Source organism: Budorcas taxicolor, chromosome 18, assembly GCF_023091745.1.
Source record: "Budorcas taxicolor isolate Tak-1 chromosome 18, Takin1.1, whole genome shotgun sequence".
Classification (NCBI taxonomy): Eukaryota; Metazoa; Chordata; class Mammalia; order Artiodactyla; family Bovidae; genus Budorcas; species Budorcas taxicolor.
The window spans coordinates 54,628,418-54,655,846 of record NC_068927.1 but is presented as its reverse complement, the minus strand read 5'-3'; the positions used below and the strand labels follow the sequence as shown (position 1 = coordinate 54,655,846).

General features: G+C 54.3%; 1 protein-coding gene across 3 annotated transcripts in view; it reads left to right on the top strand.

The window, feature by feature from the left end:
• Window positions 1-27,349, top strand: part of SYMPK (symplekin scaffold protein) — a 33,068-nt gene extending 5,719 nt beyond the window's left edge. For all 3 annotated transcript variants that reach the window (XM_052656939.1, XM_052656940.1, XM_052656938.1), the window contains exons 6-28: window positions 40-113; window positions 1,798-1,924; window positions 2,530-2,779; window positions 4,112-4,282; window positions 5,483-5,722; window positions 7,415-7,569; window positions 9,905-10,055; window positions 11,223-11,427; window positions 12,265-12,415; window positions 13,360-13,595; window positions 14,617-14,698; window positions 14,850-14,963; window positions 16,160-16,307; window positions 17,352-17,512; window positions 18,985-19,093; window positions 19,425-19,525; window positions 20,108-20,198; window positions 21,269-21,370; window positions 24,813-25,000; window positions 25,907-26,083; window positions 26,294-26,389; window positions 26,618-26,944; window positions 27,107-27,349. In XM_052656939.1, coding sequence (XP_052512899.1) covers window positions 40-113; window positions 1,798-1,924; window positions 2,530-2,779; window positions 4,112-4,282; window positions 5,483-5,722; window positions 7,415-7,569; window positions 9,905-10,055; window positions 11,223-11,427; window positions 12,265-12,415; window positions 13,360-13,595; window positions 14,617-14,698; window positions 14,850-14,963; window positions 16,160-16,307; window positions 17,352-17,512; window positions 18,985-19,093; window positions 19,425-19,525; window positions 20,108-20,198; window positions 21,269-21,370; window positions 24,813-25,000; window positions 25,907-26,083; window positions 26,294-26,389; window positions 26,618-26,944; window positions 27,107-27,244 — 3,594 coding nt within the window. In that variant the 3' untranslated portion in view covers window positions 27,245-27,349. The remainder of the gene's footprint in view (window positions 1-39; window positions 114-1,797; window positions 1,925-2,529; window positions 2,780-4,111; window positions 4,283-5,482; window positions 5,723-7,414; window positions 7,570-9,904; window positions 10,056-11,222; window positions 11,428-12,264; window positions 12,416-13,359; window positions 13,596-14,616; window positions 14,699-14,849; window positions 14,964-16,159; window positions 16,308-17,351; window positions 17,513-18,984; window positions 19,094-19,424; window positions 19,526-20,107; window positions 20,199-21,268; window positions 21,371-24,812; window positions 25,001-25,906; window positions 26,084-26,293; window positions 26,390-26,617; window positions 26,945-27,106) is intronic.
• Window positions 27,350-27,429: the final 80 nt, after the last annotated feature.

Genomic DNA, 27,429 nt, shown 5'->3' with positions numbered 1-27,429 from the left:
TGGTGCAACTCTGACCCACCTTCCTCCTGACCCTGGCAGGAGATCATCGCTTTCCAGGCAGACAAGTCCATCGAAGTGCGCAAGTTTGTCATCGGCTTCATCGAGGAGGCTTGGTACGTGGTGCTGCTGGAGTCGGCCTCTCGGGCTCCTGGCCTGCTCCTGCCCTGAGAGTCTTGCCCTCCGCTTTCCACACGCATTCTGCCTCCCTGATTCCCCAGCAGATACTTAATAAGGTCCAAGTCTCAGACTCGTCCACTATTCCTCTGCTTCTTCAGCACTTCACATCTACATCATCAGTAAGGACTGTCGACTCTGCCTCCAGACTGTAAACAACATCCGACCATTTTTCAACCATTTCCCTTGCTGTACCAAACACTTTTTTATTCAATCCTCACACATGGCATTATTTGTTTGGCCCATTTAACCGAAGAGAAAACTATGAATCAGAGAGGTGAAGTGCGTTTCTTAAGGTCACACAGCCAGTATGTGGCAGTGCTGGGATTTTAACCCACGTCCATAACACCATTGCCCAGATTCTCAATCTCCCATCTTTTACTGGGAGTTTTTTTTTTCCAATTGAGGTATACTTGATTTATAATAATATATTAGTTTCAGATATACAACATGGTGATTCAAATTTTTTATAGATTGTATTCCACTCAGCTATTATAAAATATTGACTATATTCTCTGAGCTGTACAATATATCCTTGAAGTTTATCTATTTTGTATGTAGTAGCTTGTACCTCTTAATCCCCCTACCCCATCTTGCCCCTCCGCCATTCCCTCTCCTCACTGATAAATGCTAGTTTTGTCTTTTTTTAACATGTTAGCATATATAGCACTTTTGATTTTTAAAAATTTAACTGTTTTTCCAAACAAGCAAAAAAGAGTGATATTTTTTTGAGGTATAGTTGATTTATAATATATTAATTTCAGGTAAGTAACATAGTATTTCAGAGTTTTCATAGATTACTGGGACAATCTGTGGTATGTTTTCTGAGTTTGCCAAAACACTTTTTGTTCCAGATATGTATCACATGACTGCTATGTGCCAGGCATTTGTGTCAGGCTATAGAAATAGAACTGGATAAAAACAGATATTGTTTCTGCCTTCATGTAGCTGATAGTTGAGTTTCATATTTTTTGACTGATTAGCTTAATATTTAACTTAAGATTGTAACATGATGTAAAAATTCACATTCTGAGCTCTGGGTGTAGCCTTGAATTTATTCATTCACTGAACAAATATTTATTGAAGGCCTTTTCATTCTTTCCTTCAACAAAAAATGAGAATCTGCTAGTACTCAGATGGGAAAGAATCCCCTACTTTCAGAGCCCTCCATCTTAGGTAAACAAATTAGTAAACAGAACTCATGATTACATAAGACAGAGTGCTTTAAAATATTAATGACTAATATTTGTTGAATGCTTTCTTATACCCTTCTAAGAGCTTTACATGTATTGTTGCAGTTTTCACAACAGCCCTCCAGGTAGGAACTATTCAAAATGAGACAAAGGTGCTTGTTCAGATTCACACCAGTGGTCTGGCACTGCTGCCTCTTAGGTGAACTGTGGGCCCTAATAGTATGAGAGAGTGGGCGTTGCAGGACCAACCTAGACCACGGTCGAGCTCACCTATGTCCGAAGGTACCAGATGCTGGCAGACACGACGGGTGCCTATCTGCCTCCCAGTCTTTTGACACACTGGCCCTGATTTCCCTTTCCTTGCAAGCCGCAGGCTTCCATCACCTGCACAAAGGCCACCTTGACCTTGCCTTTCTTCTTCCATCCCCAGCAAGCGAGACATTGAGCTGCTGCTGAAACTGATCGCGAACCTCAACATGCTCTTGAGGGATGAGAATGTGAATGTGGTGAAGAAGGCCATCCTCACCATGACCCAGCTCTACAAGGTGGCCCTGCAGGTAGGGGCTCCCTGCCCGCCTGGGGTTGCCCCAGCCTGACAGGCCTCATTCGCCTCTTAGAGCCCACAACCAGCGTCAGATCCCGTCTTCCAAGGTCAAGATGTGCTGTCGATCTTTAGGGACAGACAACGAGGGGCTCTAAGTTCTAAAGGCCCAGGAGTTGCCATTAACCCATCTTTCCCTGCATCCATCCATCCATTTATGCATTCCGCAAACGGTCCCTGAGAACCAGGTCTTGTGACCAAATGGGCCAGCTGGGTCCACACTGTGGTGTGATGTACATTAACATTATTGAGAGGAAGAAATCCATTTACTCTCTTGCCACCACCTTGAGAGGTCGGCATTGTTGTTCCTTTGGCCTCTTTAAGATCTGAGCCTCCAACACTCAGCCTTGTCACTACCTCTGAACCTTATTTGGCCTGGTCACCACTGGGTCCTGTCCCCTGCATCACCTAGCCCAGGGCCAGGGACGGAGTTGTAACTCAGTGAACATGTCCCCAGTGAATGTATTTATCATCGTTGATGGATCTCTGAGTTGTGGAGTCGGTGATTGGTGTCTTGTCCCCATCTGCCTGTCTGTCTGCCCCTCCTCGGCCCACACACAGTGGATGGTGAAGTCACGGGTGATCAGTGAGCTCCAGGAGGCCTGCTGGGATATGGTGTCGGCCATGGCTGGGGACATCATCCTGCTGCTGGACTCTGACAATGACGGCATCCGTACCCATGCCATCAAGTTCGTGGAGGGCCTCATCGTCACCCTCTCGCCCCGCATGGCTGACTCGGAGGTGCCCCGACGCCAGGAGCACGACATCAGCCTGGACCGCATCCCTCGTGACCACCCCTACATCCAGTACAGTGAGTGCCCCGTCAGCTGGTCCCATTGGCCTGGCCCTGCACCGGCTCCCTCCTCCTCCTCCTTCCCCCTTTCCCCCTCTCTTCTTAGTTTTTCATTTCTGGAATCAGTTTAATACAGCGCTTAAGAGCCCTGATGCCACGTTCAGATCTCAGCGTTACCTCTCTTACTCACGTGAGCTGAGGCAAACTACTTCTTTCTGAACTTTGTCTTGCTTTTCTAAAATGAAAGTGGTAATAGTACCCTTCCAGGCTTGTAGTGCTGTTCCATGAGAATGTGAGCACTCAGTAGTAAATACCAGCTAGTTACACAGTTTTTCTGATTGCAAATTATAAAAGTAGCATAGGCACGCTTTAGTGTCAAGCAATAAATACGGAGGAGTAGAAAGGGAAATTACTTCCTTCCCTGATCCTGCTCCTCAGAGATGAATACTGCTAAGAGTATTGTTTCCTTTCGGACCTTTTCTATGCAAAGACAGGTACTTATATGTGTGTGTGCATAGTTTCTGTGTTTGTTGGGTTTATTGTTTACAGAAATCAGGGCCATTCTTAATACTCCCAGCTGAGAGGCATGAAAGTGGAATGGCTTGTGTTTGAATCCCTGCTCTGCCTTTGAGCACCCGACCTGTTCTCTCTGAGCCTGTTTCTTCATTGGTAAATCCGGAGTCGTTACTATGGCATCTCCTTTAGGGTGTTAGTACGAGCTTTTTGGTGAGTTTATATGGCTGGCATAGTAAGCGTTCCACAGATATTAGCTGTTCTTTTGGATTGTTTGACCACGTTTTGAACTCAACAAAAATTAAGTTGCATCTTTTCCAAACAGTATCATGTTCAGATGTTACAAAATATTCCATTAGAATGGCTATATTACATTCTATATTTTATTCACTGTTTTGTATAATGTCGGATCCAGTAGGTTTTTGCATAATAAATGTCAGGAAAGATACTTGCCACAGTTGTTTAGAGTTAACTTTTGGTGACTGGATCAAGGAACATGGTGGTTCAGAGAATTTCGAGTCCTTTATCTGTGTGTTGCCACATGTATACATATTCAGAGTTTTACATCAGTGCAGTTCAGACAGATTCCTTATAGTTGGATATGTTAAATTATTTCTACTTTGTCAGTATTGCAAGCCCACGCTTTGAGCGTCATCTCTCGCTTTTTATTAATAGTATTATAGTCAGACTCATCACGCACTAAATCTCCTGAGTTTTTTCAGCCAGTCACAGCCATCCATGTATGAGGATCTATCTCCTTTTGGTCCCAAAGACTGCTCTCTCTGGAGGCCAGGGAGAAAGCCCCCTACTAACTGGTCCTCTTCTCTCCCTCGTTAGATGTGCTGTGGGAAGAAGGCAAGGCAGCCTTGGAGCAGCTGCTCAAGTTCATGGTGCACCCTGCTATCTCCTCCATCAACCTGACCACAGCCCTGGGCTCCCTGGCCAACATTGCCCGCCAGAGGCCCATGTTCATGTCGGAGGTGATTCAGGCCTATGAAACCCTCCACGGTAGGTTGGTCCCCTCCCCTACTTCCCCTGTCCACAGACCAGTCTCCTCTTTTCTGAGAAAATGTGGGCTAAATATCAGGCCCCTAAAGCATTCATCATCGTCAATCTAGTAGATTATGGACATAAGGAAGGATTCTCCAGATTAGGCACATATCTTTCAGTGATTGCAGGTGACAGAAACGTAGTTCAGAGCTGCTTTTAACATTGAGGTATGTGTGGGTGAAGTGACCTGGTGTCTTAAGTACTTCAAAATACTTCAGCTCTTCCCCTGTCTCCCCTAAAAAAGCAGGAGGAGAGACGTGCCAAGATCAGCGAAATGTTGATGGCTACATGGTGATTCATTACCCTGGTCTCTACTTCTGTGCATGTGTGGGACTGAAAGGTGTGGGGCTGAGGTGTGAGTGTGTGAAGATCAAGAGTCCCTCTCCCTCTCCTGGCTCTAATGTGTCTCTTTCCTAGGGTAGAAAAGATGGCCCCCAATTGTTCCAGACTTCCATTCCATCTTCTTGGCAACCCCATGGGAAAGAGAATGTCTCCTTCCCAGCCATTCCAACAGAGGTCCAAGGGCTCATTGTTTCTGATTGGCCAAGAAGACATTGTGAGCCTATCTCAAACCAATCACAATGGCCAAGGAATTGCAGTGTTCTTACTGGCTCTGAGGCTCTTGCCCCCTTGGACTGAGAATGGAGCCGGGGTGGTTCCCTCAAAGGAAAATGGGAGTGTTGTTGGCTGAGGAAGTGGGAAAGGATGCTGGGCAGGCACAATTGCAGGCATCCTCTTTTGCTGTGGAACAGGAGAGACTCACCTCTCAAGGTGATTGTTAGACGTTTGAAGGTCATTCTGGTGTCAGGGACCAACAATGAACTGTTGTGGCAGCTCAGTTGAAACATTCTGCAGGTGATTATTGCTTTCCCTAGGAAAAGTGTGTTGGAATTTCCAGACCAAAGGTAGAGGGAGATGAGACTTAATGTTTTATAAAAGGGAGGCTGGGTTTTCTGTTTTAAGGGTGACTAATACCGAGGGAGACCTCTCAGGGGAATATCAGCTTGTACAGGGGGAAAGCCATAGTAGATCTGAGAGTGAAGGAGCTCTGCCAGGAGATGCCCACCACCACTGCCCAAGGTGGGGCTTAGGAAGGCAGGTGGGCAGGGCACCATGAGCTCTGTCCACAGCATAAAGCTCATGCTACTTTGCTCGCAGCCAATCTGCCCCCAACGCTGGCCAAATCTCAGGTGAGCAGCGTGCGTAAGAACCTCAAGTTGCACCTGTTGAATGTGCTGAAGCACCCAGCGTCCTTGGAGTTCCAGGCTCAGATCACCACCCTGCTGGTGGACCTGGGCACGCCTCAGGTGGAGATCGCCCGCAACATGCCCAGCAGCAAGGATGCCCGCAAGCGGCCCCGAGACGACTCGGATTCCACGCTCAAGAAGATGAAGCTGGGTGAGCTGAGGAGCCGGGTCAGGCTGGGCAGGAGGTGGTGGCAGGGACTGACCATGTCCAAAATGTCTAATTATTTATAGGAAACTGTAAGCTTAATTTACATGATAGATTATATTGTATGAATATGATGACATATAATAAGTGATGTCAAAGTAAAATTATTAAAGAATATAATATACTCAAAAGTAATTACTTAAGTTATACAGAAAGGAGTAAAATGAAAATAGTCTCCCTTTCATCCCTCTCCCCCAAAGTAACAGAGCCACAAGTATTAACACTTAGGTTTTCTTGCAGAAATGCCTTTGATGTGTAGAGTTCTCCTTTCTGGTGAAGTAATCTTGGGTGGGGGGGGCTGTGTTGCAATACACATATCCCATGATGCTCCCCCCCAAAAAGAAAGGATGGAATTTTTTTTTTTTTTTGAAAAATAACTTACTGAGTATGAAGATTGAGGTAGAGATCTCTTTTTCTCCACCTACCCACGTGATTTATTTTTTCTTTATTTTGGCCACTCCTTGTGGCATGTGGAATCTCAGCTCCCTGACCAGGGATTGAACCCACGATCCCTGCAGTGGAAGCAGGAAGTCCTAACCACTGGATCTCCAGGGAATTCTGTAAATGTCTGATAGCAGCTTTCCCACAGTTTTCATCACATCAGTGTATGCCACCCCAGCAGTGTGTGAGTGCCAGATACCCTACTGGGTAAACCCTGGGTATAAATGGTATCCTTGGTTTAAATTTGCTTTCTTGCCTGTTTTGGAGTTTTACATTTATTAGCTGTTTGCATTTATGTGAAGTACCCGTCCTATCGGGCTACTCAGCCTTTTGTAATTGAGTTGGAGGTGCCCTTGGTTAATGCAGGGTATCAGCTCCGTTACGTGTGTTGCAGACTTGACGAGATTGTGTAACATGTCATATTTTTGCCTTAATCTACTTAAATCATCATTCTATTGAACATTCCAGCTTTCCCACTTTTATAACTACAGCTTCAGGGAACATCTTTGCACACAAAGCTTTTTCTCTAAGGTTCATACTAAGTTAGTTTTTTTCCCCTGAGCTAGAACCTCTGTGCTTGTATTCAACCCAGCCTGTTCTTGATAGACTTTGTATGCTGTATCTCTGTACCGTCAGTGTTGCTGTGAATTCGCTGTGCATTTTACCTTAGTTATATCTGTAAGTTTTTAGGGTAGATCCTAGAAGTGGAACTGCTGTGTTGAAGAGGTATACACGTTTAAAATTTTGACCTACTATCAAACTGTCTTTCCCAAAGGCCATACCAGTTTATACTTCCACAGTTCACACCCCCACTAACAACTGTCACTACTAACTTTTTGTTGTTGTTGTTCATCATTTAGGCTAATCTGTTGTCTTACTAGGATGTTTTACTTTTTCTTGATTCCCTGTGAGGCTGAGCACTATTTCAAAGATAGGTGTTTTTTAGCAATAAAGCTCTGTGAGCTTATTAGTTAGCCTTTTTGTCTTCTTGGAGCTTAGTGTGGTCAGCCAGGCTGGTGTTTACATTTCTCAGATGAGGAGAACTGAGGCCTAGAGAGAGGTGGGTAGTTCCCCAGGGTCACATGGGCACACTGCTGCTGTTTGCTGAAGCTGCTTGGGGGCAGGGGTACCTGAGAGGAGAGAAGGGCCCAGTGCTCCCTCCAGAGAGCCAGCATCTCGTCGTCTCCTCCATCCTAGAGCCCAACCTGGGGGAAGACGATGAGGACAAGGACTTGGAGCCAGGCCCCTCGGGAACCTCGAAGGCCTCAGCCCAGATCTCAGGCCAGTCAGACACAGACATCACAGCCGAATTCCTCCAGCCTCTGCTGACACCCGACAACGTGGCCAATCTGGTGAGGACGCGTAGGGGCCTTTTCCCACAAGGCAGGGAGGAAGGGTCTCCAGTCTTCCCCTGCCTTTCCGCTCCACACTGCCCACCTTTTGCACATAACATCAGACCTGAAACCCTTCTGTTTTCAGGGTTGGGAGGGTGCGCTCCACTGGGCCTTCCTCACCTTGGATGGACCTCTTCTTCGATGATCTTTATTCCTTCAAGAGGTCACTTGTCACACCGCCCACCCCCCAGTCACAGTTCCCCTTCGGGCTTTCTAGGTCTCCGTCTAGACCCACCCGCTCGCTCCTCTGCTTTGCGGGGAGGGCCTATTAGGCCTGGTAACTGGAGCCCCAGCCCCGTGGCCTGTTTGTTACGCGGCGTGGGATTGGCGTTGGTGGGGTGGGATGACCAGTGTTATTTTTAGATTTTCAAGGATGTCCTGCTCCGAAGTAACAGAACCATTGGTTTGAGTTGATGAGGCAGTTGGACTGGGGGAGGGACGGGAACGTGGGAGGGTGGTGGTCCTCACACCAGTCTTCAGGCTGTAACAGCACCGAGACCTTTTTGTTGGACGCTCCTGGAGAATCTCTCTTCCCATGCTTGACGGCAGTCCCCATCAGCTTTCCCTTCTCTCTCCCTAGAGGCTCCAAGGGGGTTAGTTGCTGGGCAGTTGGGGCAGTGAGTTTACTCTCCAGCTCACATCTCTTGGGTGAGCTCCAGGCCTGGATGTCTGGCCACCTGCATCTTTCTCTCCTTGAGTGTTTTACAGGCACCTCAGACTTAACATGTCAAAACTCAGCTTGTGAAATTTCTCCTCCCACTCCAGTACGGCCCATAGCCCCTCCTGTGTTCCTGGCACACATGCCTCTCGTCCCCACACCAGAAACTTGGAAGTTCGGCTCTTTTCCTCCGCCTCCCCTCCAGCCCTTCCCCTCTTCCCCATCCCTGTGACTGACCCCTGCCCTATCCAGGCCCTGCCCTCTTCCCACAGAGGACCACTTCTTCCTGGCTCTGCCTTCTACTCTCCCTGTGGCAGCCAGAGGCATCTTTGTCAAGTACAAGTCATGAAGCTCCTCTGGTCAGATCCCTGCCAGGGCTCTCTGCTTCCTTCCAGATAAAACTTAAATTCAACTTGCCTTAGGCCCTGTCTGATTTGGCTTCCATCAACTTGTTGTACCTTATCTATCCCTGTCACACTTCAGGAAATTGTCTTTTTCAAATTATTGGCATGGCGTTGTTCATAGGATTCTTCTACTCTCGTAATGCGTGCTGTCTCTGTAGTAACGTGCCATTTTTTTGTCCCTGATACTGTGTCCTTCCCCTTTATTTTGTATATTCTTGCCATAGATTTGCTTGTTTTAAGCCATTTCAAAGAACTGGCTCTTAAGTTTTTTGATCATCTTTCGTAACCTTTTCTGTTTTATTTCTGCTGTCTTTATTTCTTTTTTCTTTCTTTCTGCTGTCTTTCTTTCTTTCATGTTACTTTCTTTCAGTGTTTTTCCCCAAAGGTAAATGCTTGGCTTATTAGTCTCCAGTCTCTGATAGCTCAGTTGGTAAAGAATCCGCCTGCAATGCAGGAGACCCCAGTTCGATTCCTGGGTTGGGAAGATCCCCTGGAGAAGGGAAAGGCCACCCACTCCAGTATTCTGGCCTGGAGCAAAAGAGTCGGCCACGACTGAGTGACTTTCACTTTTACTTTTCTTCCAATGTAAGCATTTGAGGGTCCGACTTTCCATTTAAGTACCTGTATCTTCCGTGTTTTATTTCATTATCTTTCTCTTGTAGTTATTATTTAAGAGCATGCATTCAGACTTCTAAGCCTGTAGGGGGTTGAAGTTATCTTTTGTTACCGATTCCTGACAGATGTGGATGTGTTCTATTAGGGTACTGATTTTGTGTTTTGTTTGTTTTAAATCAATTTCTAGCTCATGTTATACTCTGTCGCTGAACCTCCTTCCAGTCTCTGGGCAGAGTACCAGCTCTGGTGCCTCTTAGCCTTCTCTCATGCTGTTCCCACAACCTGGAATTTCCCCACCCACCTGCCCCCACCGCTGCAAGGCCTCACTCTCTGTCAGTCTGCTTCCGGCCCACCTCTTAGTTCCCAGCCTACATGCCACTGCCCGGAGGAGCCAGAGCTGTCCTTGGCCTTCCTGGTGTGACACCTGGCCCCCTTCCCTTCTCTCGTATGCCACCCACACTGCATCAGTACTCGTTTTCTCTCTCACTCGCACAAGAATCTGTGATCCGTGAGGCCCAGGCCTGTCCTCATCACTGCCATTTTGCCAGCATTGGTCTGGGTGTGGAACCAGCGTCCATTGGGTCAATAAGTAAGGAAGGTTCCTGGCATCTCGCAGGTCCTCATCAGCATGGTGTACCTGCCCGAGGCCATGCCCGCCTCCTTCCAAGCGATCTACACCCCAGTGGAGTCAGCAGGCACCGAAGCCCAGATCAAGCACCTGGCTCGGCTCATGGCCACGCAGATGACGGCCGCAGGACTGGGGCCAGGTGAGTGCCGCAGGGAGCTGACTGAGGCCGGGGCTGGCACTGTGGCCGCTGGGCTCTCCTTACTGGAAGAGCACCTCTTGGTCGAAGCACAAATGGAGAACCATGTGAGATTTTATTGTCGGTAGTCACAGGCCCCATAAATAGAGTGAGTGCTCATTATTTGCAGGCCCTGGGCTTTGAGGCCCCGCAGACCTGGGTGTGAGGTCTGAGGGGACTCAGACTAGCTCAGCCACTTAGTAACTGTGTGTCTTTGGCCAAGTTGCTTAACCTCTGCAAGCCTCGGGTGGTTTCCCATTCTCACAGTGCTGCTGAGGTTTAAATGATGTACAGTGAAACTCACAGCTCAAAGTGCACAACTTAGTGGATTTTCACAGCGAACACGCCAGTATAAGCACTACCCGGGTGGAGGAGGGCTGCCACCAGCACTCGGGAAGGTTCCTTCTTGCTTCTTTCCAGTAGAGACTCAATGCATCCCCTGTCCCCACTTCTGTCTCCGTAGGTGAGTTTTTTTCGTTTTGAACTTCCTATCAATGGGATCATAGCCTCTGGCTTACTTTAAACTCAGCATAAGTTTTTGAAGTTCATCCATGTTGCTGTGTAAACCAAGCGTTTACTATTTTATTGCTCATTAGACTTGCTTTATGTGAATAGGCCCCCATTTGTTTATCCACACTCCTCTGTTGACGGACATGTGGGCTGTTTATACAGTTGTTGGCTGTTACGAGTAAAGCTGCTGTGCCCTCATTTGTGCTGAGTTTATACGAAGGAGTGGAACTGTTGGGTCTTGATTTGGGGCATGTTCGGTGCTGTTTGAAACTGCTCATCAGCTTTCTAAAGTGGCGATACCTGGTGTTACTCCGACCAAAAGACAGTGAAGTTTCTTGTTTGAACCTCAGTCGTTTTATTGCAAAGTGGGGATGAAAAATGTTCCTGCTCCAGAAAAGCATTTTGCAGAATTTTTTTTTTTTCCTAATTTTTTGCTTTTTTGGCCATGCCATAGAGCTTGCAGGATCCTCGTTCCCCAACCAGGGATCCAGCCCACGCTTTACAGATATAAATGAATTTCGGATGTGCAAGGCTTAGAGTGGAACCTGGCCCACAGGAGGCCCTTGGGTGGGAGCAGGTGGTTCTGACACACCCAGAGCCCGTTTGCTGCCTTCCGCTTAGGTGTGGAGCAGACCAAGCAGTGCAAGGAGGAGCCCAAGGAGGAGAAGGTGGTGAAGCCAGAGAGCGTCCTGATCAAGCGGCGCCTGCCCGCCCAGGGCCAGGCCATCTCGGTAGTGGGCTCCCTGAGCTCCATGTCCTCCCTGGAGGAGGAGGCGCCCCAGGCCAAGAGGAGGCCGGAGCCCATTATCCCCGTCACACAGCCCCGGTGAGTCCCCTGACGGCACGGTGCAGGAAACGGGCCTGGATTTGGTGTGTATGTGACAGGCGAAGGCAGATAAACGGAGATCAGTCTGGGCCAGGATCTCAGATTCCAGAGTCAGTGCCGTACCCACTGAACCTCATCTGCTGTTTTCTTGTATATAAAACTACCATCTTATATCTAAAATGGGGCTGATCGTATCTCTCTGTCTTTGAGGATGAGAGAGAATTAAATGAGTTCACAGTGCTGGTTAGAGGGTTAAATCGGATGACACTGGGGTGACAGGGATCATGAGGTAGAAAGCACTTAGCCTGGTTTCTAGCATGTAGGAAGTGCTCCTGGCTGTTCCCATCACTGTCCCATCATCACCTGCCTTGCAGACCACAGAGTCCAGCCTCTCCCTGCCCTGTCCCCAACCTAGGCTCGCCAGCAGGGCCTGACCTGCTGCCCCTCCAGCCTCTCTGTTCGCCTTGCTCCCTCCTCCAGTCACACAAACCTGTTGGTCGGCCAAGCATGTCCGCACTTGGAGGCCTTTGCATTCCCTGTTTCCTCTGCCTAGAGAGCTCATCCCCAGACACTTGTGGGTCTGATTCCCTCACTTCATTCAGGTCTTACTTACGTTGTCATCCGTTGCTTGCTTCTTACAGCAGCCTCCCCTCAGATACCATGTACCAAACCAGAACAGCACCCTCTGCCTTCCCGTTGCCCTGCAGTGCCTTGGGGTCACGGGGGAGTTGGAGGGACAGCGTGGGGTTGTCTCTGTCTGTATGTCCTGGGGTGGGGCCCGGGTTCTAGAAAGGACGTTCGGGGTCACCATGTCCCTGTCCGTACTCTTGCACGTAGGCTGGCAGGCGCTGGTGGGCGCAAGAAAATCTTCCGCCTAAGTGATGTGCTGAAGCCCCTGACGGACGCGCAGGTTGAGGCCATGAAGCTAGGCGCTGTGAAGCGGATCCTGCGGGCCGAGAAGGCTGTGGCCTGCAGCGGGGCCGCCCAGGTATGCCCCCGTCCTCCCAGCCCCTCCTCCCAGTCCCTCTCTCCAAGAGCCTGCCGCATGTCCCAGCGGAGAGACGGGCCTCTGGGTTAACCCTCCCTGGCTCCAGACTCCAGCACTGGCGCTCACCAGCCGCTTCTCCCAGCCTCACTCTGACCTCCCATAAAGCAGATATGACAGCAGCAGCTCCTCAGACGACGTGAAAGAAGACGTGTGTGGACACGCGTGCTCTGTCCCCCAGCACAGGGGGGCTGCAAGGAAGAGCCCCCTGCACGGGGCTGTTGGGGTGCTTGCTCTTGCTGCGGTTCACAGCATTCTCGTTCTTTCGCCGCAGACACACTTACACACCCACAGCTGCTTTAAATCCCCATTCCACCAGTTGCTGGGATTGCAGCCTCAGTCAAGTGGCTTTTTCCCCAATTTTTGAAGTTTAGTTTTAGTTAACCAAATAGTATATGAATGTGTGCTTTCTGTTCAAATTATTTCCAGGCCATAGAGGGACCATAAGTCTCCTTTGACCCCCATCTGCAAGCCATCCCCCCGACAGAAGTGACCAGTAAACACACTTGGGGAGTCCTTCAGGATCATTTTCTGTGTACTCAAGATAATACTCCTAAAAATTTAGATATTTATATTGTAGATGCACTTGAGATACAGTGTAGCTATTTGTAATTTTATATATCTATGATTTAGATATTGCTCCTAGAAATTTTAGCTATTACTCCTAGTTTTATTCTGTGTTGTTTTTTTCTCCCTTTTCAGTTTTTTTTCTTCCATATAAATGAGACCTCCTGAAAATAAGGTTCTTCAGCTTTCCTTCCTCATTACCACTGGGTCTGCGCTGGCTCCCTGAGGCTAGGCGGGAGCAGACGCAGGGCACGGTTGGGGGTGCCCGGCATTGCCCCACCAGCACCCCACGCAGACACAGATCCTCACTCCCGTTTCAGGTGCGCATAAAGATCCTGGCCAGCCTGGTGACGCAGTTCGACTCGGGCCTGAAGGCCGAGGTCCTGTCCTTCATCCTGGAGGACGTCCGGGCCCGCCTGGACCTGGCCTTCGCCTGGCTCTACCAGGAATACAACGCCTACCTTGCAGCTGGCGTCAAGGGCGCCCTGGACAAGTATGAGGACTGCCTCATCCGCCTGCTCTCCGGCCTGCAGGAGAAGCCGGACCAGAAGGACGGGTGAGGGGGCGGCCCTGCAGCCCGCCGTCCTCAGGGGTCCCCCGTCCGTGTCCTGCCTTTGCTTTCTGGGTTCCGAGCAGCTCTTCCTCAGCACCCGAGTCGGTCCTCCATGCGCCCGTCCTGAGCTGCCGCCTCTCCCCGCCCTCCCCACGCACAGAACAGGTCTCTGCAGTGTCGCTTTGTCCCCCAGCTCTGCGGCTTGCTCTCTGACCGAGCGGCGTCACTCACCTCTGGGCCTCCGTTTTCTCCCATGATGTGTGCTAAGTGCCTGTTGCAGAGGCCTGTTCTGGGGGTCAACTTCTCGCCATCCCCATCTCTTGCCTGAATTGGTTCTGTAGCTTCCTCCTTGCTCTTGACCTCCAGCGTATCCATTCTCCAGCAGCACAGGTGACATTTGATAATGTAAAGCCTCTTATTTCCCCACTGAAAACCTTCCATCGTCCTCAAGATAAAATGCCACTTCCTTAAGAGGCCTCGTGAGATCTTGTATAATCTAGTCGCCACCAACCCTCTCGAGCCTCTTTTTGGCCTCTCTGCTTTTCCCTGCCCACCCCCTACGCCCTGCCCCGACTTTAGCCGCACCGGCCTTCAGTGCTGTGTTCTCACACATGCCGAGGTGGGCACTTTTCTGTTCGCTGCCTGGGGTCCTCTCCGCCTACTCCTCTCATGGCCAGCTCTTTCTTAGCTACCAGCATTGGCTAAAGCATCTCAGAGCAGCCTTTGGTGGTCACTGTGTCTGAAATACAACACCCTTCACAACTCCCCCCACCATTCCCTCCCATGGCTCTTTTAAACAAGCTAGGAATCCCCATTGGACAAAACAGGCAGTCTCTGCCCGTGTCACCACCCCCCTCCCCAGGCAGCATTTGAACCCGACTCTGTTGCTTCCATAGCTCTGTCTGCAGGGGCTCGAGCAAGCACTCTGTAAGGGGTCCTGCCAGCTCTGAGCTGCAGTCAGCAGGAGGGGGAAGCCCAGGGGCCTCTCCTCTGCAGCTGTACCCTGTCCTTCCCCCTCTGGCAGGATCTTCACCAAGGTTGTGCTGGAGGCACCGCTGATCACCGAGAGCGCCCTGGAGGTGATTCGCAAGTACTGCGAGGACGAGGTGAGGATGGGCGTGACTGGGGCCGTGCTCACTGCATCCTGGGCTGGGGTGGGGGGTTCTGTGAGGGACCGGATCTGACTGAGGCAAGGGAGACACCCCAGAGGCACACTGCGGGTACCCTGAGCTCTGGTTCCCCTCCTTCCTGCCACAGAGTCGCACCTACCTGGGCATGTCCACTCTCCGAGACCTGATCTTCAAGCGCCCATCCCGCCAGTTCCAGTACCTGCATGTCCTGCTAGACCTCAGCTCCCACGAGAAGGACAAGGTGACCCCCCACCCCTGCTCTGTGCTGGGCTACACTCAGCCCGTCCTCTGTCCCAAGTAACCCGCCCCCTCTTCTCCACATGCCCCTGAAGGTTTCTGGGCCTGCTGCCCTTCTTGCGCAACTTCGCGGTGGTGGCTTTTCCACTTTTGATGGCACGAGGCTGCTTAGAATGTACACACATAGACACACCTCCCCCCCCCAGGATGGCAGTCCATTTCACTCTTACTCCGCCCGTGTTGGTGCACCTCCTCTTAAGGCCTGGTGCTGTGCTGGGACCCGGGGGGCACTGCCCAGGACGGGAGCCGTTGTGGCCACACAGCGCGTCCAGCGCCTGGAGTGGAGTAGGGTGTGCAGCCAGCGAAGGGAAGCGGTCTAAGGAAGACTTCCGGAGGAGGGGTCGTGTGAGCCAAGACCTGCACTGAGTGGACGGGTGTGCCCTGCACAGAGGGTCAGCGTGTGATTGAGAGGCCCTCGGTCCATCCCTGCACCTGCCTGCTGCCAGCTCCTTCCTGACATCTCATGGCCATTCACTCAGCAAACCTTCCCTGCTGGCTCGGCCCCAGGGTGCTCTTGGGGACAACGTGGTGCCCAAGACTGGGCCCTGTTCACATGGCTCCCAGCAGGGGATGTCTGAGTGAAACAGGATCTAGCCAGTGACAGGCATGCCAGCAGTGGGAACCTTTTGTGCCAAGTCTCAGAGCTGGGGAGAATGCAGTCACTTTAAGAAAAGTGAGGGCTTCCCTGGTAGCTCAGACAGTAAAGTGTCTGCCTACAATGAGGGAGACCTGAGTTCGATCCTTGGGTCGGAAGATCCCCTGGAGAAGGAAATGGCAACCTGCTCCAGTACTCTTGCCTGGAAGACCCCATGGTTGGAGAAGCCTGGTAGGCTATAGCCCATGGAGTTGCCAAGAGTCGGACACAACTGAGCGACTTCACTTTTTCGAGCAACTAAGGAAAGCTTCTTCCAGTTGGAGTGTAGCAAGACAAGAATGAACGATAAGAGATGGGCTGGGGCAGGTAGACGGTGGGGTAGTACAGGGCCTTGAGTTGGGCCAGGAAGCCTCTCTCCCAAGCTGGTAACCAGCCTTGGGCATGGTAACTCAGCCACAGCGGGCCTTTCTCAGATCTCGGCTTGTTTTCACACCGATGCCACCAAGCTCAGAGCAGCCAACCTTCCCCCCACCCCCGCTCCTCAGGTGCGTTCCCAGGCCTTGCTGTTCATCAAGCGCATGTACGAAAAGGAACAGCTGCGAGAGTACGTGGAGAAGTTTGCCCTCAACTACCTGCAGCTCTTGGTCCACCCCAACCCGCCGTCGGTGCTGTTTGGAGCCGACAAGGACACAGGTTTGGCGCAGGTTCTCCAGAGGTGTAGTGAGCTGGGGGAGATGGCCCGCTGCTGGAGACAGCCAGACAGCAAGAGCTGGACGAGCAGGCCTAAGGTGGCAAAAGCAGGAGCCTGTGGGAACCCAGAACGGGTGCCTGGCCCAGCCTGAGGGGTCAGGGAGAGTGTCCTGAAAGAGGGGGCAGCTGGGCTGGAAGCTGAGGACCAGGAGGGTGAGCCAGTGATGGGACTCCAGGAAGGGCCAGGCAGGTTCTTTACAGACCATTCCCTTAGAGCTCTAGGTCCTCCAGCATTGCCGACCGGGAGACCCAGGCCCCCAGGGAAGGGCCCATTAACCTGGAAGGTTCTGCTGTGGCAGAAAGCAGGGGGCTTCTAGGAGGACAGGAGCCCCAGTGCAGCCTGGGTGTCGGGCCAGCTTCCCAGGAGAGGTGCTGGCTCTGTGACCCTGAGGTGGTGCAGAAAGAGGAACTGGGGGGCTTCCCTAGTGGTCTAGCAGTTATGACTGCATGCTGCCGATGCAGGGGGCACAGGTTCCATCCCTGGTTAGGGAACTAAGATCCTGCCACACAGGAAGCTTAAAAATAAATAAGAGTTGGGCACAGGGTTCTAGGCAACAGAGCAGCACGTGCACAGGCTCCAAAGTGGGGGCCCCAAGAGCCCGTCAGAAGGAGGCTGTGACCCCAGCACACAGCCCCAGAGGCAGGGCAGCCCTGAACAGGAGCTGGCGGGGAGAGCAAGGCCAGGCGTCCCCTGAGAGCGTTGAGCAGGGGAGGGGCAGGGTCTGACGTGCTCTTGGGAAGATCCGTCTGGGTTGGTGGTCAGGAGACCAGATGGGAATGTAGGGCAGAGACTTCTAGAAGGGGAGCAGGTCTGGTTGCACCCCATTTCCCAGAAGACTGGCTTCCTGCCCTGGGACAGTTTGCTTCCCAGGCCCAGCTCCCACTCCCTTCTGTGCCTGTCACCCCCCCAAGAAGAGCCAGGCTCTGGGTAGGGGTGAGGGGGAGTGAGGCCCGTCTGATCCTCACCCCCCACCCCTGCCCTCTTAGAGGTGGCCGCACCCTGGACTGAGGAGACGGTGAAGCAGTGCCTGTACCTCTACCTGGCTCTCCTACCTCAGAACCACAAGCTGATCCACGAGCTGGCGGCCGTGTACACGGAGGCCATCGCTGACATCAAGAGGACAGTGCTGAGGGTCATTGAACAGCCGGTGAGGCCCCTGGCCCGCCAGGCTCTGCCCCACCGGTGGGCGGGGCTGAATACCAACTCCAGCCTGCCTGTGTCCCTCCCCCGAATGTCCTCCCCCTGCTGAGTGCTGAGGCTAAGGGTCATCACCCCCACCCCACCTCCATCCACTCCTGAGAAGACAGCAGGGTAGCCCTGTAGTTAAGAGCTTCCAGTTGGACAGACCTTAGTTCACATTCCGTCTTTCTCCTTGTCACTGTGTGACCTTGCACCCTTCAGTTAAACCCAAGCAGATAATTCAGACCAGCAAGCTTGTTGGAGCAATTCTGTGACCTCGTGCTGGTGAATACCTGTGTCCCTGTTGTCCTGTATGAGCCATCCCTCCCCTGCCTTGCTGACAGGGATCTTTACTTGTGGCCCGAGTCCCTGCTGCTCTGGAGCCACAGGGTCGCCCACAAGAGAAGCAGCGCAGGTCCAGGCTGGCCTGTGAAATCCAGAACGTCCGTTCTTCCTTTCTGTCGCCAGATTTGAAACTGCTCTTCTCTATCTCTGTTCCTGACATTTATTACTGAGAATTTCCGCCATAAACCACAGGAGAAAATGTGGCAGGTTAATTCCCATGTACCTGCCTCCCAGAGTCAATGGAGTCCTTACCTGTAACGTGGGGGTAATAATCTGGTTGTAAGGAGGAAGCAGATTCTTCTCCCCATTGTCACCGTGAGCCCACCGGACTGTGAGCTCCTTGAGGACAACGACTGTTGGCTCCGCTTGCAGTTGGGCAGAGGAAGGGACGAGCCCTTGACACCTGGCCCTCCTCCGCTCCCTGTGTTTGGTGCCCGTGGGAGGGTTAGGGGGAGGCTGCAGACAGGTTGAGCCCTGATCTGAGCCAGCAGCAAAGCTGGCACCCGGGTGGTCACAGGGGGAGGTGGCAGGGGTCACTTGTGCCTGCAGAAGCCAAAAAAGTCTTCACCAAGGAATTGAAGAACAGCTTGGGCATCAAAGGTCAGGTTGAGTCCCAGAGACCAGGCCTGGCTTGCCCACTGGGAGGGCAGCATGCTAAGAGCTGGAAGGAGCTGCAGAGGTTGTGTGTGTGTGAGCTCGGGTGGAAGAGACCTGGACGCTTCTGCCAACCCTGCCCACCTTCCCCAGATTTCCCCCACTTCTCTGAAGCCTGAAACCTATTTTCTCCCTCTGCTTTATTGAGATACAACTGATATACAACATTATCTTAGCTTAAGGTCTACAACATAGTGATTTGATACATGTATATATTATGAAATGATTATTACCATAAGTTTAATTAACATCCATCACCTCAAAGAATTACTGATTTTCGTCTAACGATGAGAATATTTGAGATCCGCCCTCTCTCGCCAGTTCCTCCTCCAGAGTCCCAGCGTCCTGCCAGCTGCCTGGTCTCTGACACCTCCCCAAGCTCTCCCCCTGGGCCCCCATCCCCTCACACCGCTCTGCATCTCCCCTCTCTTTTGCCTGTAGATCCGGGGGATGGGCATGAACTCGCCAGAGCTGCTCCTGCTGGTGGAGAACTGTCCCAAGGGGGCGGAGACACTGGTCACACGCTGTCTGCACAGCCTCACAGACAAAGGTGCCTCCCGGGACCCCATCCTTCCTTCTCCTCTCCTGTCCCGACCCTCCCCATTTCCCTTCCCAGGACCTGGGGATCAGAGCCGCTGGGTCCCTAGACGCTTGTCCGTCTTGTGAGTCTCTCCCCATCCTTGGGTCTCAGTTTCTCTGTGCAGAAGGGTGCACTGCTAAAACGCATTTGAGAAACCGAGGGGCCAGGAGTTTCTGCTCTGAAGTGGAGCAGACCCTCCCCGCCCCTGCCACACACCCACCACCATTCGTTTCTCCTCAATGTCCACTCTCACCCCACTGCCCCCAGCCCCTGAGCCTCCTGCTTATTCCTCCACCTGCAGTGCCCCCGTCCCCAGAGCTGGTGAAGCGGGTCAGGGATCTCTACCACAAGCGACTGCCAGATGTCCGGTTCCTCATCCCAGTGCTCAATGGGCTGGAGAAGGTATGGAGCTGCACGCTTGGATGCCCCCACCCATGGGGACACGCCTGGCAGGGCCGGGAGGAGGGAGGCACCCAGGCACCCTCGTCAGATGCAGCCAGCACAGCCTGGGTCTTGTCTGGGTCAGTCTCAACTCGGCAAGCCCCGCCCCTCTCTGAGCCTCAGCTTCTCCCTCTCGTGAGTGAATATCCCAGTGATCCACCATGACCCGCCCCACCCTATACACAAAGTGGAGCCACAGAAGCAGGGCAGGGGCGCCTCCGCTTGTGCGTGTGCTTCCCCTGCCCCAGTCTTGTTCTTCCCAGGCTGTGGGACCTCGGGTGAACCTCCATCTCCTCTTGTAGGAGGAGTCATCAGGCCGGCCCAGGGGCTCACCCGGGGGTGATGAGGCTGGGGCTGGGTCAGGCCCAGTGAGCTGGTAAAGCTAAACCTTGAGGGACCGAAGAGAGGGAGAGGGGGAAGGCACTGGGGGGCTAGGTGGGGCCAGAGCTTGCCCTTCACCATCCCAGGGTGAGCAGTGGGGAGGCTTCTCTGGAGTGGGCAGGGGCCGTATCTGACCTGCCCTCCTCTGCCTTGCCCTTACAGAAGGAAGTGATCCAGGCCCTGCCAAAGCTCATCAAGCTCAACCCCATCGTGGTGAAAGAAGTCTTCAACCGCCTGCTGGGCACCCAGCATGGTAGGTGATGTGCTCGCCTCCCTGCCAGGGGCCAGCTTAACCCTGGCCCTCGTTTCCCTCCCCAGCGGCTCCCCCAGGAGACCCCACCTCAGGTGCAGGAGGAAGGGATCCCGGAGGTGAGATGTGGAATGCTGGGGGAGGGATGCCTCCACCTTTTGGTGAGGGGGTGTTCATCTTGCTCTCTGAGGCTGCCATTTAGACTTGGCGACATCTCGACATCTGTCCCAAGCTCCTGGGCCACCCTCCTGTGACACTTGGGTGATGGTTTCATCCACATTGGGGACGAAACTCTGGGACTGAGGGCTGACTCTATAAGCATCTTCTCTTCCAGGACCTCAAACATGGGCTCCATCCCTGCCCTTCCTCAGGTCTTGCCTGAACCCCTCCAGCTGTGGGTGAGGGGCCTTTTGTTCAAGTTTGGACTCGCCCTGGTCCAAAAGAAAGAAAACTTTCAACCTAGACAGGCTACCAGATGACGTAGGGTAGATTCCTCAGCCCTCACCCCAGGGGCTGGAGCTAGGGAGGGTGGAAGCTGTCTGTTCCGCCTGTGACTTGGGGACTCAAGACACACACGCGAGTGTCTGGGACCCTCGACACCCCCCAGAAGAGTGCCGTCTCCCACAGCCTCGTCCCTGTGGCATTCAGCCCAGGCGCTGTTTGCAAGACTGTTGTCTGGCCCTCTTGTCCCATCCAGCAGACTCCCCTGCGCCTCTCTGCTGTGCTGGGGACCTGGGATGAGCTCGTCCTCGCCCTGCCCTTGTGGGTGCACAGCCTGGGCCGGGACAGGGGAGAGTGGTCGAGTCACAGGGGAGATGCTGGGGCCCCAGTGCGGGGGCGGGGGGTCACAGTGAAGGCCTGAAGGCCTCTGGTTGGAATGGTCGCCAGCTGCCGCCTCACTGGGGCGCCTCCTGGTGTTCTCAGTCTCTCCTCCGCCGCTCCAGCCCTCTGTACCCCTAATCCTAGAGGGTGCCTTGTCTTCCTCTGCTGCTCCCTGAGTCTAGGGGGGCGTGGACCTGTCTCTCAGGCCTCCATACTATCTCTTCCTCCTCCCCCGCCTCCCCCTGCTGCAGGTGAAGGGAACTCAGCCCTGTCCCCCTTGAACCCTGGAGAGCTGCTCATCGCCTTACACAACATTGACTCAGCAAAGTGTGACATGAAGTCCATCATCAAAGGTGAGGCGCCCCCGACCCCGCCCTGCCCTGACCCCCTCTTCAGTGGCCTGGCCATTGCGGACCCAGGGAAGAACTTTGGGCTGCAGTCGGCCCCCTCTGGAATCAGCCAAGTCGGAGACTGTGCCCCGCACAGCCCCGTCTCAAAGCTCCGGACGCCAGCCTCGCTCTTTCCATCCCTCCTCCTCTCCTTCCTTCTCCCCCACCCCATCTGAGGAACTGATGCACCCCTTGTGCACCAGCTCGAGGCCCTCAGGAAAGGTGGGAGAGCCCTCCTCCCCGGTCCCCAGGGGTCTGAGGAGTGAAAAACACAGAGCCCTTGGCCAGGCTGGTCAGAGGCAGGGCAGGCAGCGCACAGCAGGCGTCGTTGGACCGGGAGAGCTGAGCCCGGAGAGCGGCCCTCCCGGCAGGGCAGTAGGTGGCAACCTGGCCGACTCATCACAGTGAGCAGTTTCCCAGTGGCAGCTGCCACTGTTCACCTAGCGCTTAGTCTGGGCTGCGCTTTCCTAAGCGCCTCACAGGCCCACCCACCCAGCCACAACACTCTGTTCCTACTAAGTATGCCAACTTCCGTTTTGTAGTCTGAGTGGAGGTTCCAGAGAGGTTAAGTAACTTGCTCAGGGCCACCCAGAAGCTAAATGGTGTAGTGGACAAAACAGAATCGGAAGTTGAGGGACCTGGTTCTGCCTGCAGATGGCCTCCTGGGTCCCAGGGCAGCGTTCCCTCCCTCCCCCCGCGCTCCCCTCCCTCCCTCCGCGCTCCCCTCCCTCCCTCCGCGCTCCCCTCCCTCCCTCCGCGCTCCCCTCCACGTCCTCCATGGCTTCAGGTCCAGAAACCATGCTTGCCCACAGAGGCCGGAGCCCTTACTGTCCCCTGCTCTTCTCAGAAGACAGCTGGCCTTGTTTCCTCCTCTCTCCTTGAAAAGCAGGGAGAAGGGTTTTCCCTCCTTGCTAGTGTCTTGTCCCGCCTGAAGTAGCTTCATTGATGTATTTCCTAGTCTTCCTCAGCAGATTCTCTCAGAAACCTTTAGGTCAAGAGAGGAGCTTCTGAAAATATTAACCACACGCTACAACTGAGAGGGAACTCAGGCCTCTAGGGGAAGCGGTGAAGTGTCCCAAAGCTGAGGCTCCGGGAGTGGTCGTCTTACACACCCTGGCCCCTTAGGTGACCTCTGAAAGTTATGAGCCCATTCCCAAGGACAGTACCCACATGTGACCTCGTGTACCATTTGAGGGGACTCAAATTGTGCTAGCATGGCCTGGTTCTGGAACTGCAGAGCGGACCCTGGCTGGATCTGGTGGTTTGGGGGCGGGGGTCTGGTCAAGAAAGGAGGTCAGGGTGTAACCGTGCAGGCCCCGCCCACCGCTCCAGTGACACCCATTCACGGATCTAGGTTTAGTCCTTGATGTTACACAAGGGAACCGGGGCCCAGTGGGGGAAAGGGCTTGACCACAGGTCACACGCGCAGCCAGCACCCAGGCCCTGGAGATGTCAGCAACGCCCCGCATGGTTTCTCCCTACAAACCCAGGCCCACGCGGAGCCTCTGTATTGCTGAGCTGTCAGCAGCCCTTCAGCTGGTCTCCCTACTGGCTGTTCATCCCAGAGCACCTTCTCTGCTCAGGCACCCGTGCTTCTCTCCGTTGCACCAGTAACCCTGCTTGACTGTTAGCTTCAGGTCCTGTTTTGTGCCCCATTGGACTCCCCAGTATCTAACAGTATAAGCAGTCATCACTGGCATTCACTTCCCTTAAACCACCCTCTCTCTGGTGAGTTTTTCTATAGCTGGACCTGTCTAGCGATTAAGACTCACTGCGCACCTCTGCTCAGCCCTGTGCTGGGCCCTGCTGAGAACACAGCAGGGATGGGGACAGTCCTGGCCCTGCCCTCCCTGGACTCACAGGCCATACCTCCAGTAACAGTCCAGAGTGAACAGGACTGGGGCAGGGGGCTCAAAGGGGCCCCCTGACTCTCCCGTGGGTGGGATGTTAGGGAGGGCTTCCTGGAGGAGGGGACACCTGAGCTGAGACCACAGGATGAACAGGGGTGAGGAAGCAGGAGAGGTGATCCATGCTAGCAAGGCCTGGACCTGGAACTACAGAGCAGACCCAGCTGGATCTGGCCGAGGATGGAGGTGAGGGATGGAGTCGGCTATAATGGTGTAGGCCCTGCCCACAGCTGGTCTCTCATAGACCCCAGTTCAAGGTCAAATTTGCTCTCTTGAGGTCCTGTGGCAGGTACAGGGTCAGGTTGAGCTTTTGAAAGACCCCCTCAGGCTGCTGTATGGAGGGTGGATTAGAGGGTGGGTGGGAGGCCCAGGAGGAGGCTGGGGTGGAGCTGAAGGGGAGGAGAGGGAAGAAGGCTGATTTTGGAAGCTTTCTGGCAGAGCAGGTAGAAGCCAGCAGCTACCTCGAGGAGGAGGAGGAACAGCCTCTGTCGGGCGGGTCCTCTTGCCCTTTGTTCACCTTCTGCTCCCTGCAGCCTAGGTGCCCCCTGTAACCCGCCTCCAACCTCCTCCCTGCCTGTCTGCCTGCAATGCCTCCAGCCTCCCTCTCTTCCTTACGGGAGCTCCCCAGCCCCCATTCTTTATAGGCGCCCACCTCTGTTCTCCATTAGCCTCTCAAGGATTGGGGGGCCTCTCTTCTAGCTCAATAAAGACTTCCTGGTTGACAGACTCACCTGGCAAGTGGTGTTTGGGGCAGAAGGGGTTCAGAGGCAGTTCCCGGAGTCTCCCCAGTAACAGTGGATCCGAGCACCACTGATCTCACTGATTGGGGGTCCCGCAGCGCGCTCCTGAGGGGCCTGCCCTCACGGTGCTTGTGCCGCACCAGCCCCCCTCAGGCCCTTCCTGGCGCTCATCGTGTGCCCAGATTTCCTCCTCTGGCCCCTCCCTCGTGACTCTGTGGCCTGTGACCTCCACGTCCCTCCAGGCCTGGTAGCGCCCGAACCAGCACAAGCCTCGTGCACTGGGTTGAAAGCAGGCAGTCTCTTGACCAGTCTGCTGGTGGAGACCATGGCTCTTGTCCCCTGAGGGATTGCTTATGGAAGTCACAGCTGCTTCCTTCCAGTAGAGGTGGAGGTGCCACGCCATCCCAGCCCAGCCACAGTGGGTCCCCGGGGGTAGGCAACATATGTCTCTCCCCTCACCGTTTCTGGGCATTGTTCTCCAAGCGAGAGGGCCAACGTCTTCCCACGGCCCGGTGGGGCTTCCAGGAGATGGATGTGTCCTCTCCCTCACCCCCAGCTCCCAGGCTTTCCAAGGATCAGACTACAGTGTCCGCTTCTGGGTAGGGGGGACTCTGTCTTGCCTGGAGCTTGAGGGAGTTGGGGCTGGGTCTCCTCTCATGCGGGCAGATCACAGGGCTGAGGCTCTAAGGGGTGGTGGGGCTCCCACTTCCCAGGGGCTGCTGGGCAAAGGGGACAGGTCCCCTCTCCGCCTCCTCACAGCCACCAACCTGTGCTTTGCTGAGCGGAACGTGTACACGTCGGAGGTGCTGGCCGTGGTGATGCAGCAACTGATGGAGCAGAGCCCCCTGCCCATGCTGCTCATGAGGACCGTCATCCAGTCCCTGACTATGTACCCCCGCCTGGGGGGCTTCGTCATGAACATCCTGTCCCGGCTCATCATGAAGCAGGTAACCCGCCCGACCACCCTGGGCTCCCAGGCAGGGGACTGCCGCAGGATGCGCTGCCAGGAGACTTGAGGCAGAACCCCAGGCTTTTTCAGCTGGTTTGGCCTCTGTCCCAAGGGAGCCCTGGTGCAGAGGACAAGCTCTACCATGACTGGCAGACTGCTGAGACAGTACAGCCCTCTAGGGGTCACTGCATCAGACAGCTGTAGGGGGGCAGGGTGGCGAGTGAGGCTGTTGGGTGGTGGGAGCGGACTTCGAGAGGCGCACGTCCCAGGCGGTGTGGCTGCCCCTTCACAGTGTTAGTCACTTAGTTGTGTGCCACTCTTTGCAACTGCATAGACTAGCCCACCAGGCTCCTCTGTCCCTGGGATTTCCCAGGCAAGAATGCTGGAGCGGGCAGCCATTCCCTTTTCCAAGGGATCTTCCTGACGCAGGGATCGAACCTGGGTCTCCCACATGCAGGCGGATTCTTTACCATCTGAGCCACCAGGGCTGCCCCTTGCCCCCCATCATTTGGCACTGAGTCAGACAAGAGGCATCTTGAGCTGAAAGATGGCCCCAGTTTTCAAGAGATGCTAGAAATGTTTTATGAAACAACAAAAAACGTCTATCCACAAGCCTTCAGATTGGATTCAGACCACGGGTTGCCACTTTGCAACATCTGGCTTAGAGGTTAAGTGCAGATGCAGGCAGATCTGGGGGTCAGTTCTGCCCTTGGTACCTGTGTGACCCTGGACGAGTCCCGCACCTCCCCGGGCCTCTTAGGTTTAGCAGGGCTAACGTCGCCCTCTAGAGGCGGCGGTGAGAATGCAGCGAGGCATGGCCTTGGGTAAGGTCTTTGTCCCAACTTCTGGGGCGGGTCGCTGCCTGCAGGCCCCCTCACGACTGCTCCCTCCCTGCCCGGTCCAGGTGTGGAAGTATCCCAAGGTGTGGGAGGGCTTCATCAAGTGCTGTCAGCGCACCAAGCCCCAGAGCTTCCAGGTCATCCTGCAGCTCCCACCCCAGCAGCTGGGGGCCGTCTTTGACAAGTGCCCAGAGCTCCGGGAGCCCCTGCTGGCCCACGTCCGCTCCTTCACCCCCCACCAGGTACCCTCAGGTGTGGGGTGGGTGGCCTCATGGGTCCAGCCCTGTGGGACTGAGGTGCCGGGGGGGGGGGGGGCGCAGGGCAGCCCGGCAGTGTCACGAAGGTCCTGGAGTCTGGAGAGCCAAGGACACCAAGGGTGTGAGTGGGACTTGGGGGAGGGGGTGTCTCCGTGTCAGAGCTCTCCACAGCGCCCCCATCTGCTTTTCCCCTAGCAAGCACACATCCCCAACTCCATCATGGCCATCCTGGAGGCCAGCGGCAAGCAGGAGCCAGAGGCTAAGGAAGCACCCGCCGGGCCCCTGGAAGAGGTGAGGGTCTGCAGCCCCTCCCCAAGCCAGAAGCCCCCGCACCCCTCCTACCCACACCAGCCATCTCTGCGGGGAGGGGCTGGGGAGATGGCAGCCCCTTACCCCCGTGCCCTCTCTGCTGTCTGCCTCAGGATGGTTTCCATCTTTTACCCACCATCCCCTTGAGAGCAACCTGGGTCTTGGGTCCCAGCCGTCCCTGAGGTTTTGTGTGTCGCCTTGCACCCCCAGGATGACTTGGAGCCTCTGGCCCTGGCACCACCTCCGGCCCCCCGACCCCCTCAAGATCTCATCGGCCTGCGGCTGGCCCAGGAGAAGGCCTTAAAGCGGCAACTGGAGGAAGAACAGAAGCTGAAGCCTGGGGGACTGGGAGCCCCCTCCTCGTCCTCGTCCTCTTCCTCGGTGCGGCCAGGCCCCCCCCAGCCGGAGGAAGCCATTGATTTCCGGGAGGAGGGGCCTGAGTGTGAGACCCCGGCCATCTTCATCAGCATGGACGATGACTCGGGGCTGACTGAGGCCGCACTGCTGGACTCTAGTCTTGAGGGACCCCTACCTAAGGTAGGGACGACCGCCCCAGAGCAACAGGGCGAGAAAAATCAGGGCCCCGGGTTAAGTGTGTGTGCCTAGTGTCCAAGCGGGGAGGGGGCGGGAAGGGTAGGGCCTGAAGAAGTACTAGAGGTGCGACCACGCTGTCTGACCTGCCCCCTCTTCTGTCACCAGGAAACTGCAGCAGGTGGATTGCTTTCAAAGGAGGAGCGGAGCCCCCAGCCCCTCACAGCTGCTGGAGAAGACACAATGCAGACCCCCAGCCCTGCCACTGAGGAAGCGGGCGAACCGGAAACCAAGGGGAATAGCTGACGGAGCTTGTTGGGGGTTGGGGGAGTGGGACTGGGAGCTCAGGGAGGCTGGGGAGGGGCTTGGCCTAAGGTGCTTTGCCTTTAAAAATTAAACAAGTAAAAAAGATCACTGGTCTGGGGTATGGGTGTCGTCTCTGGTGCCTTCCTCCGTGTCAGCTGTGGGATTGTGCAGAGGCTGGTGGGCGC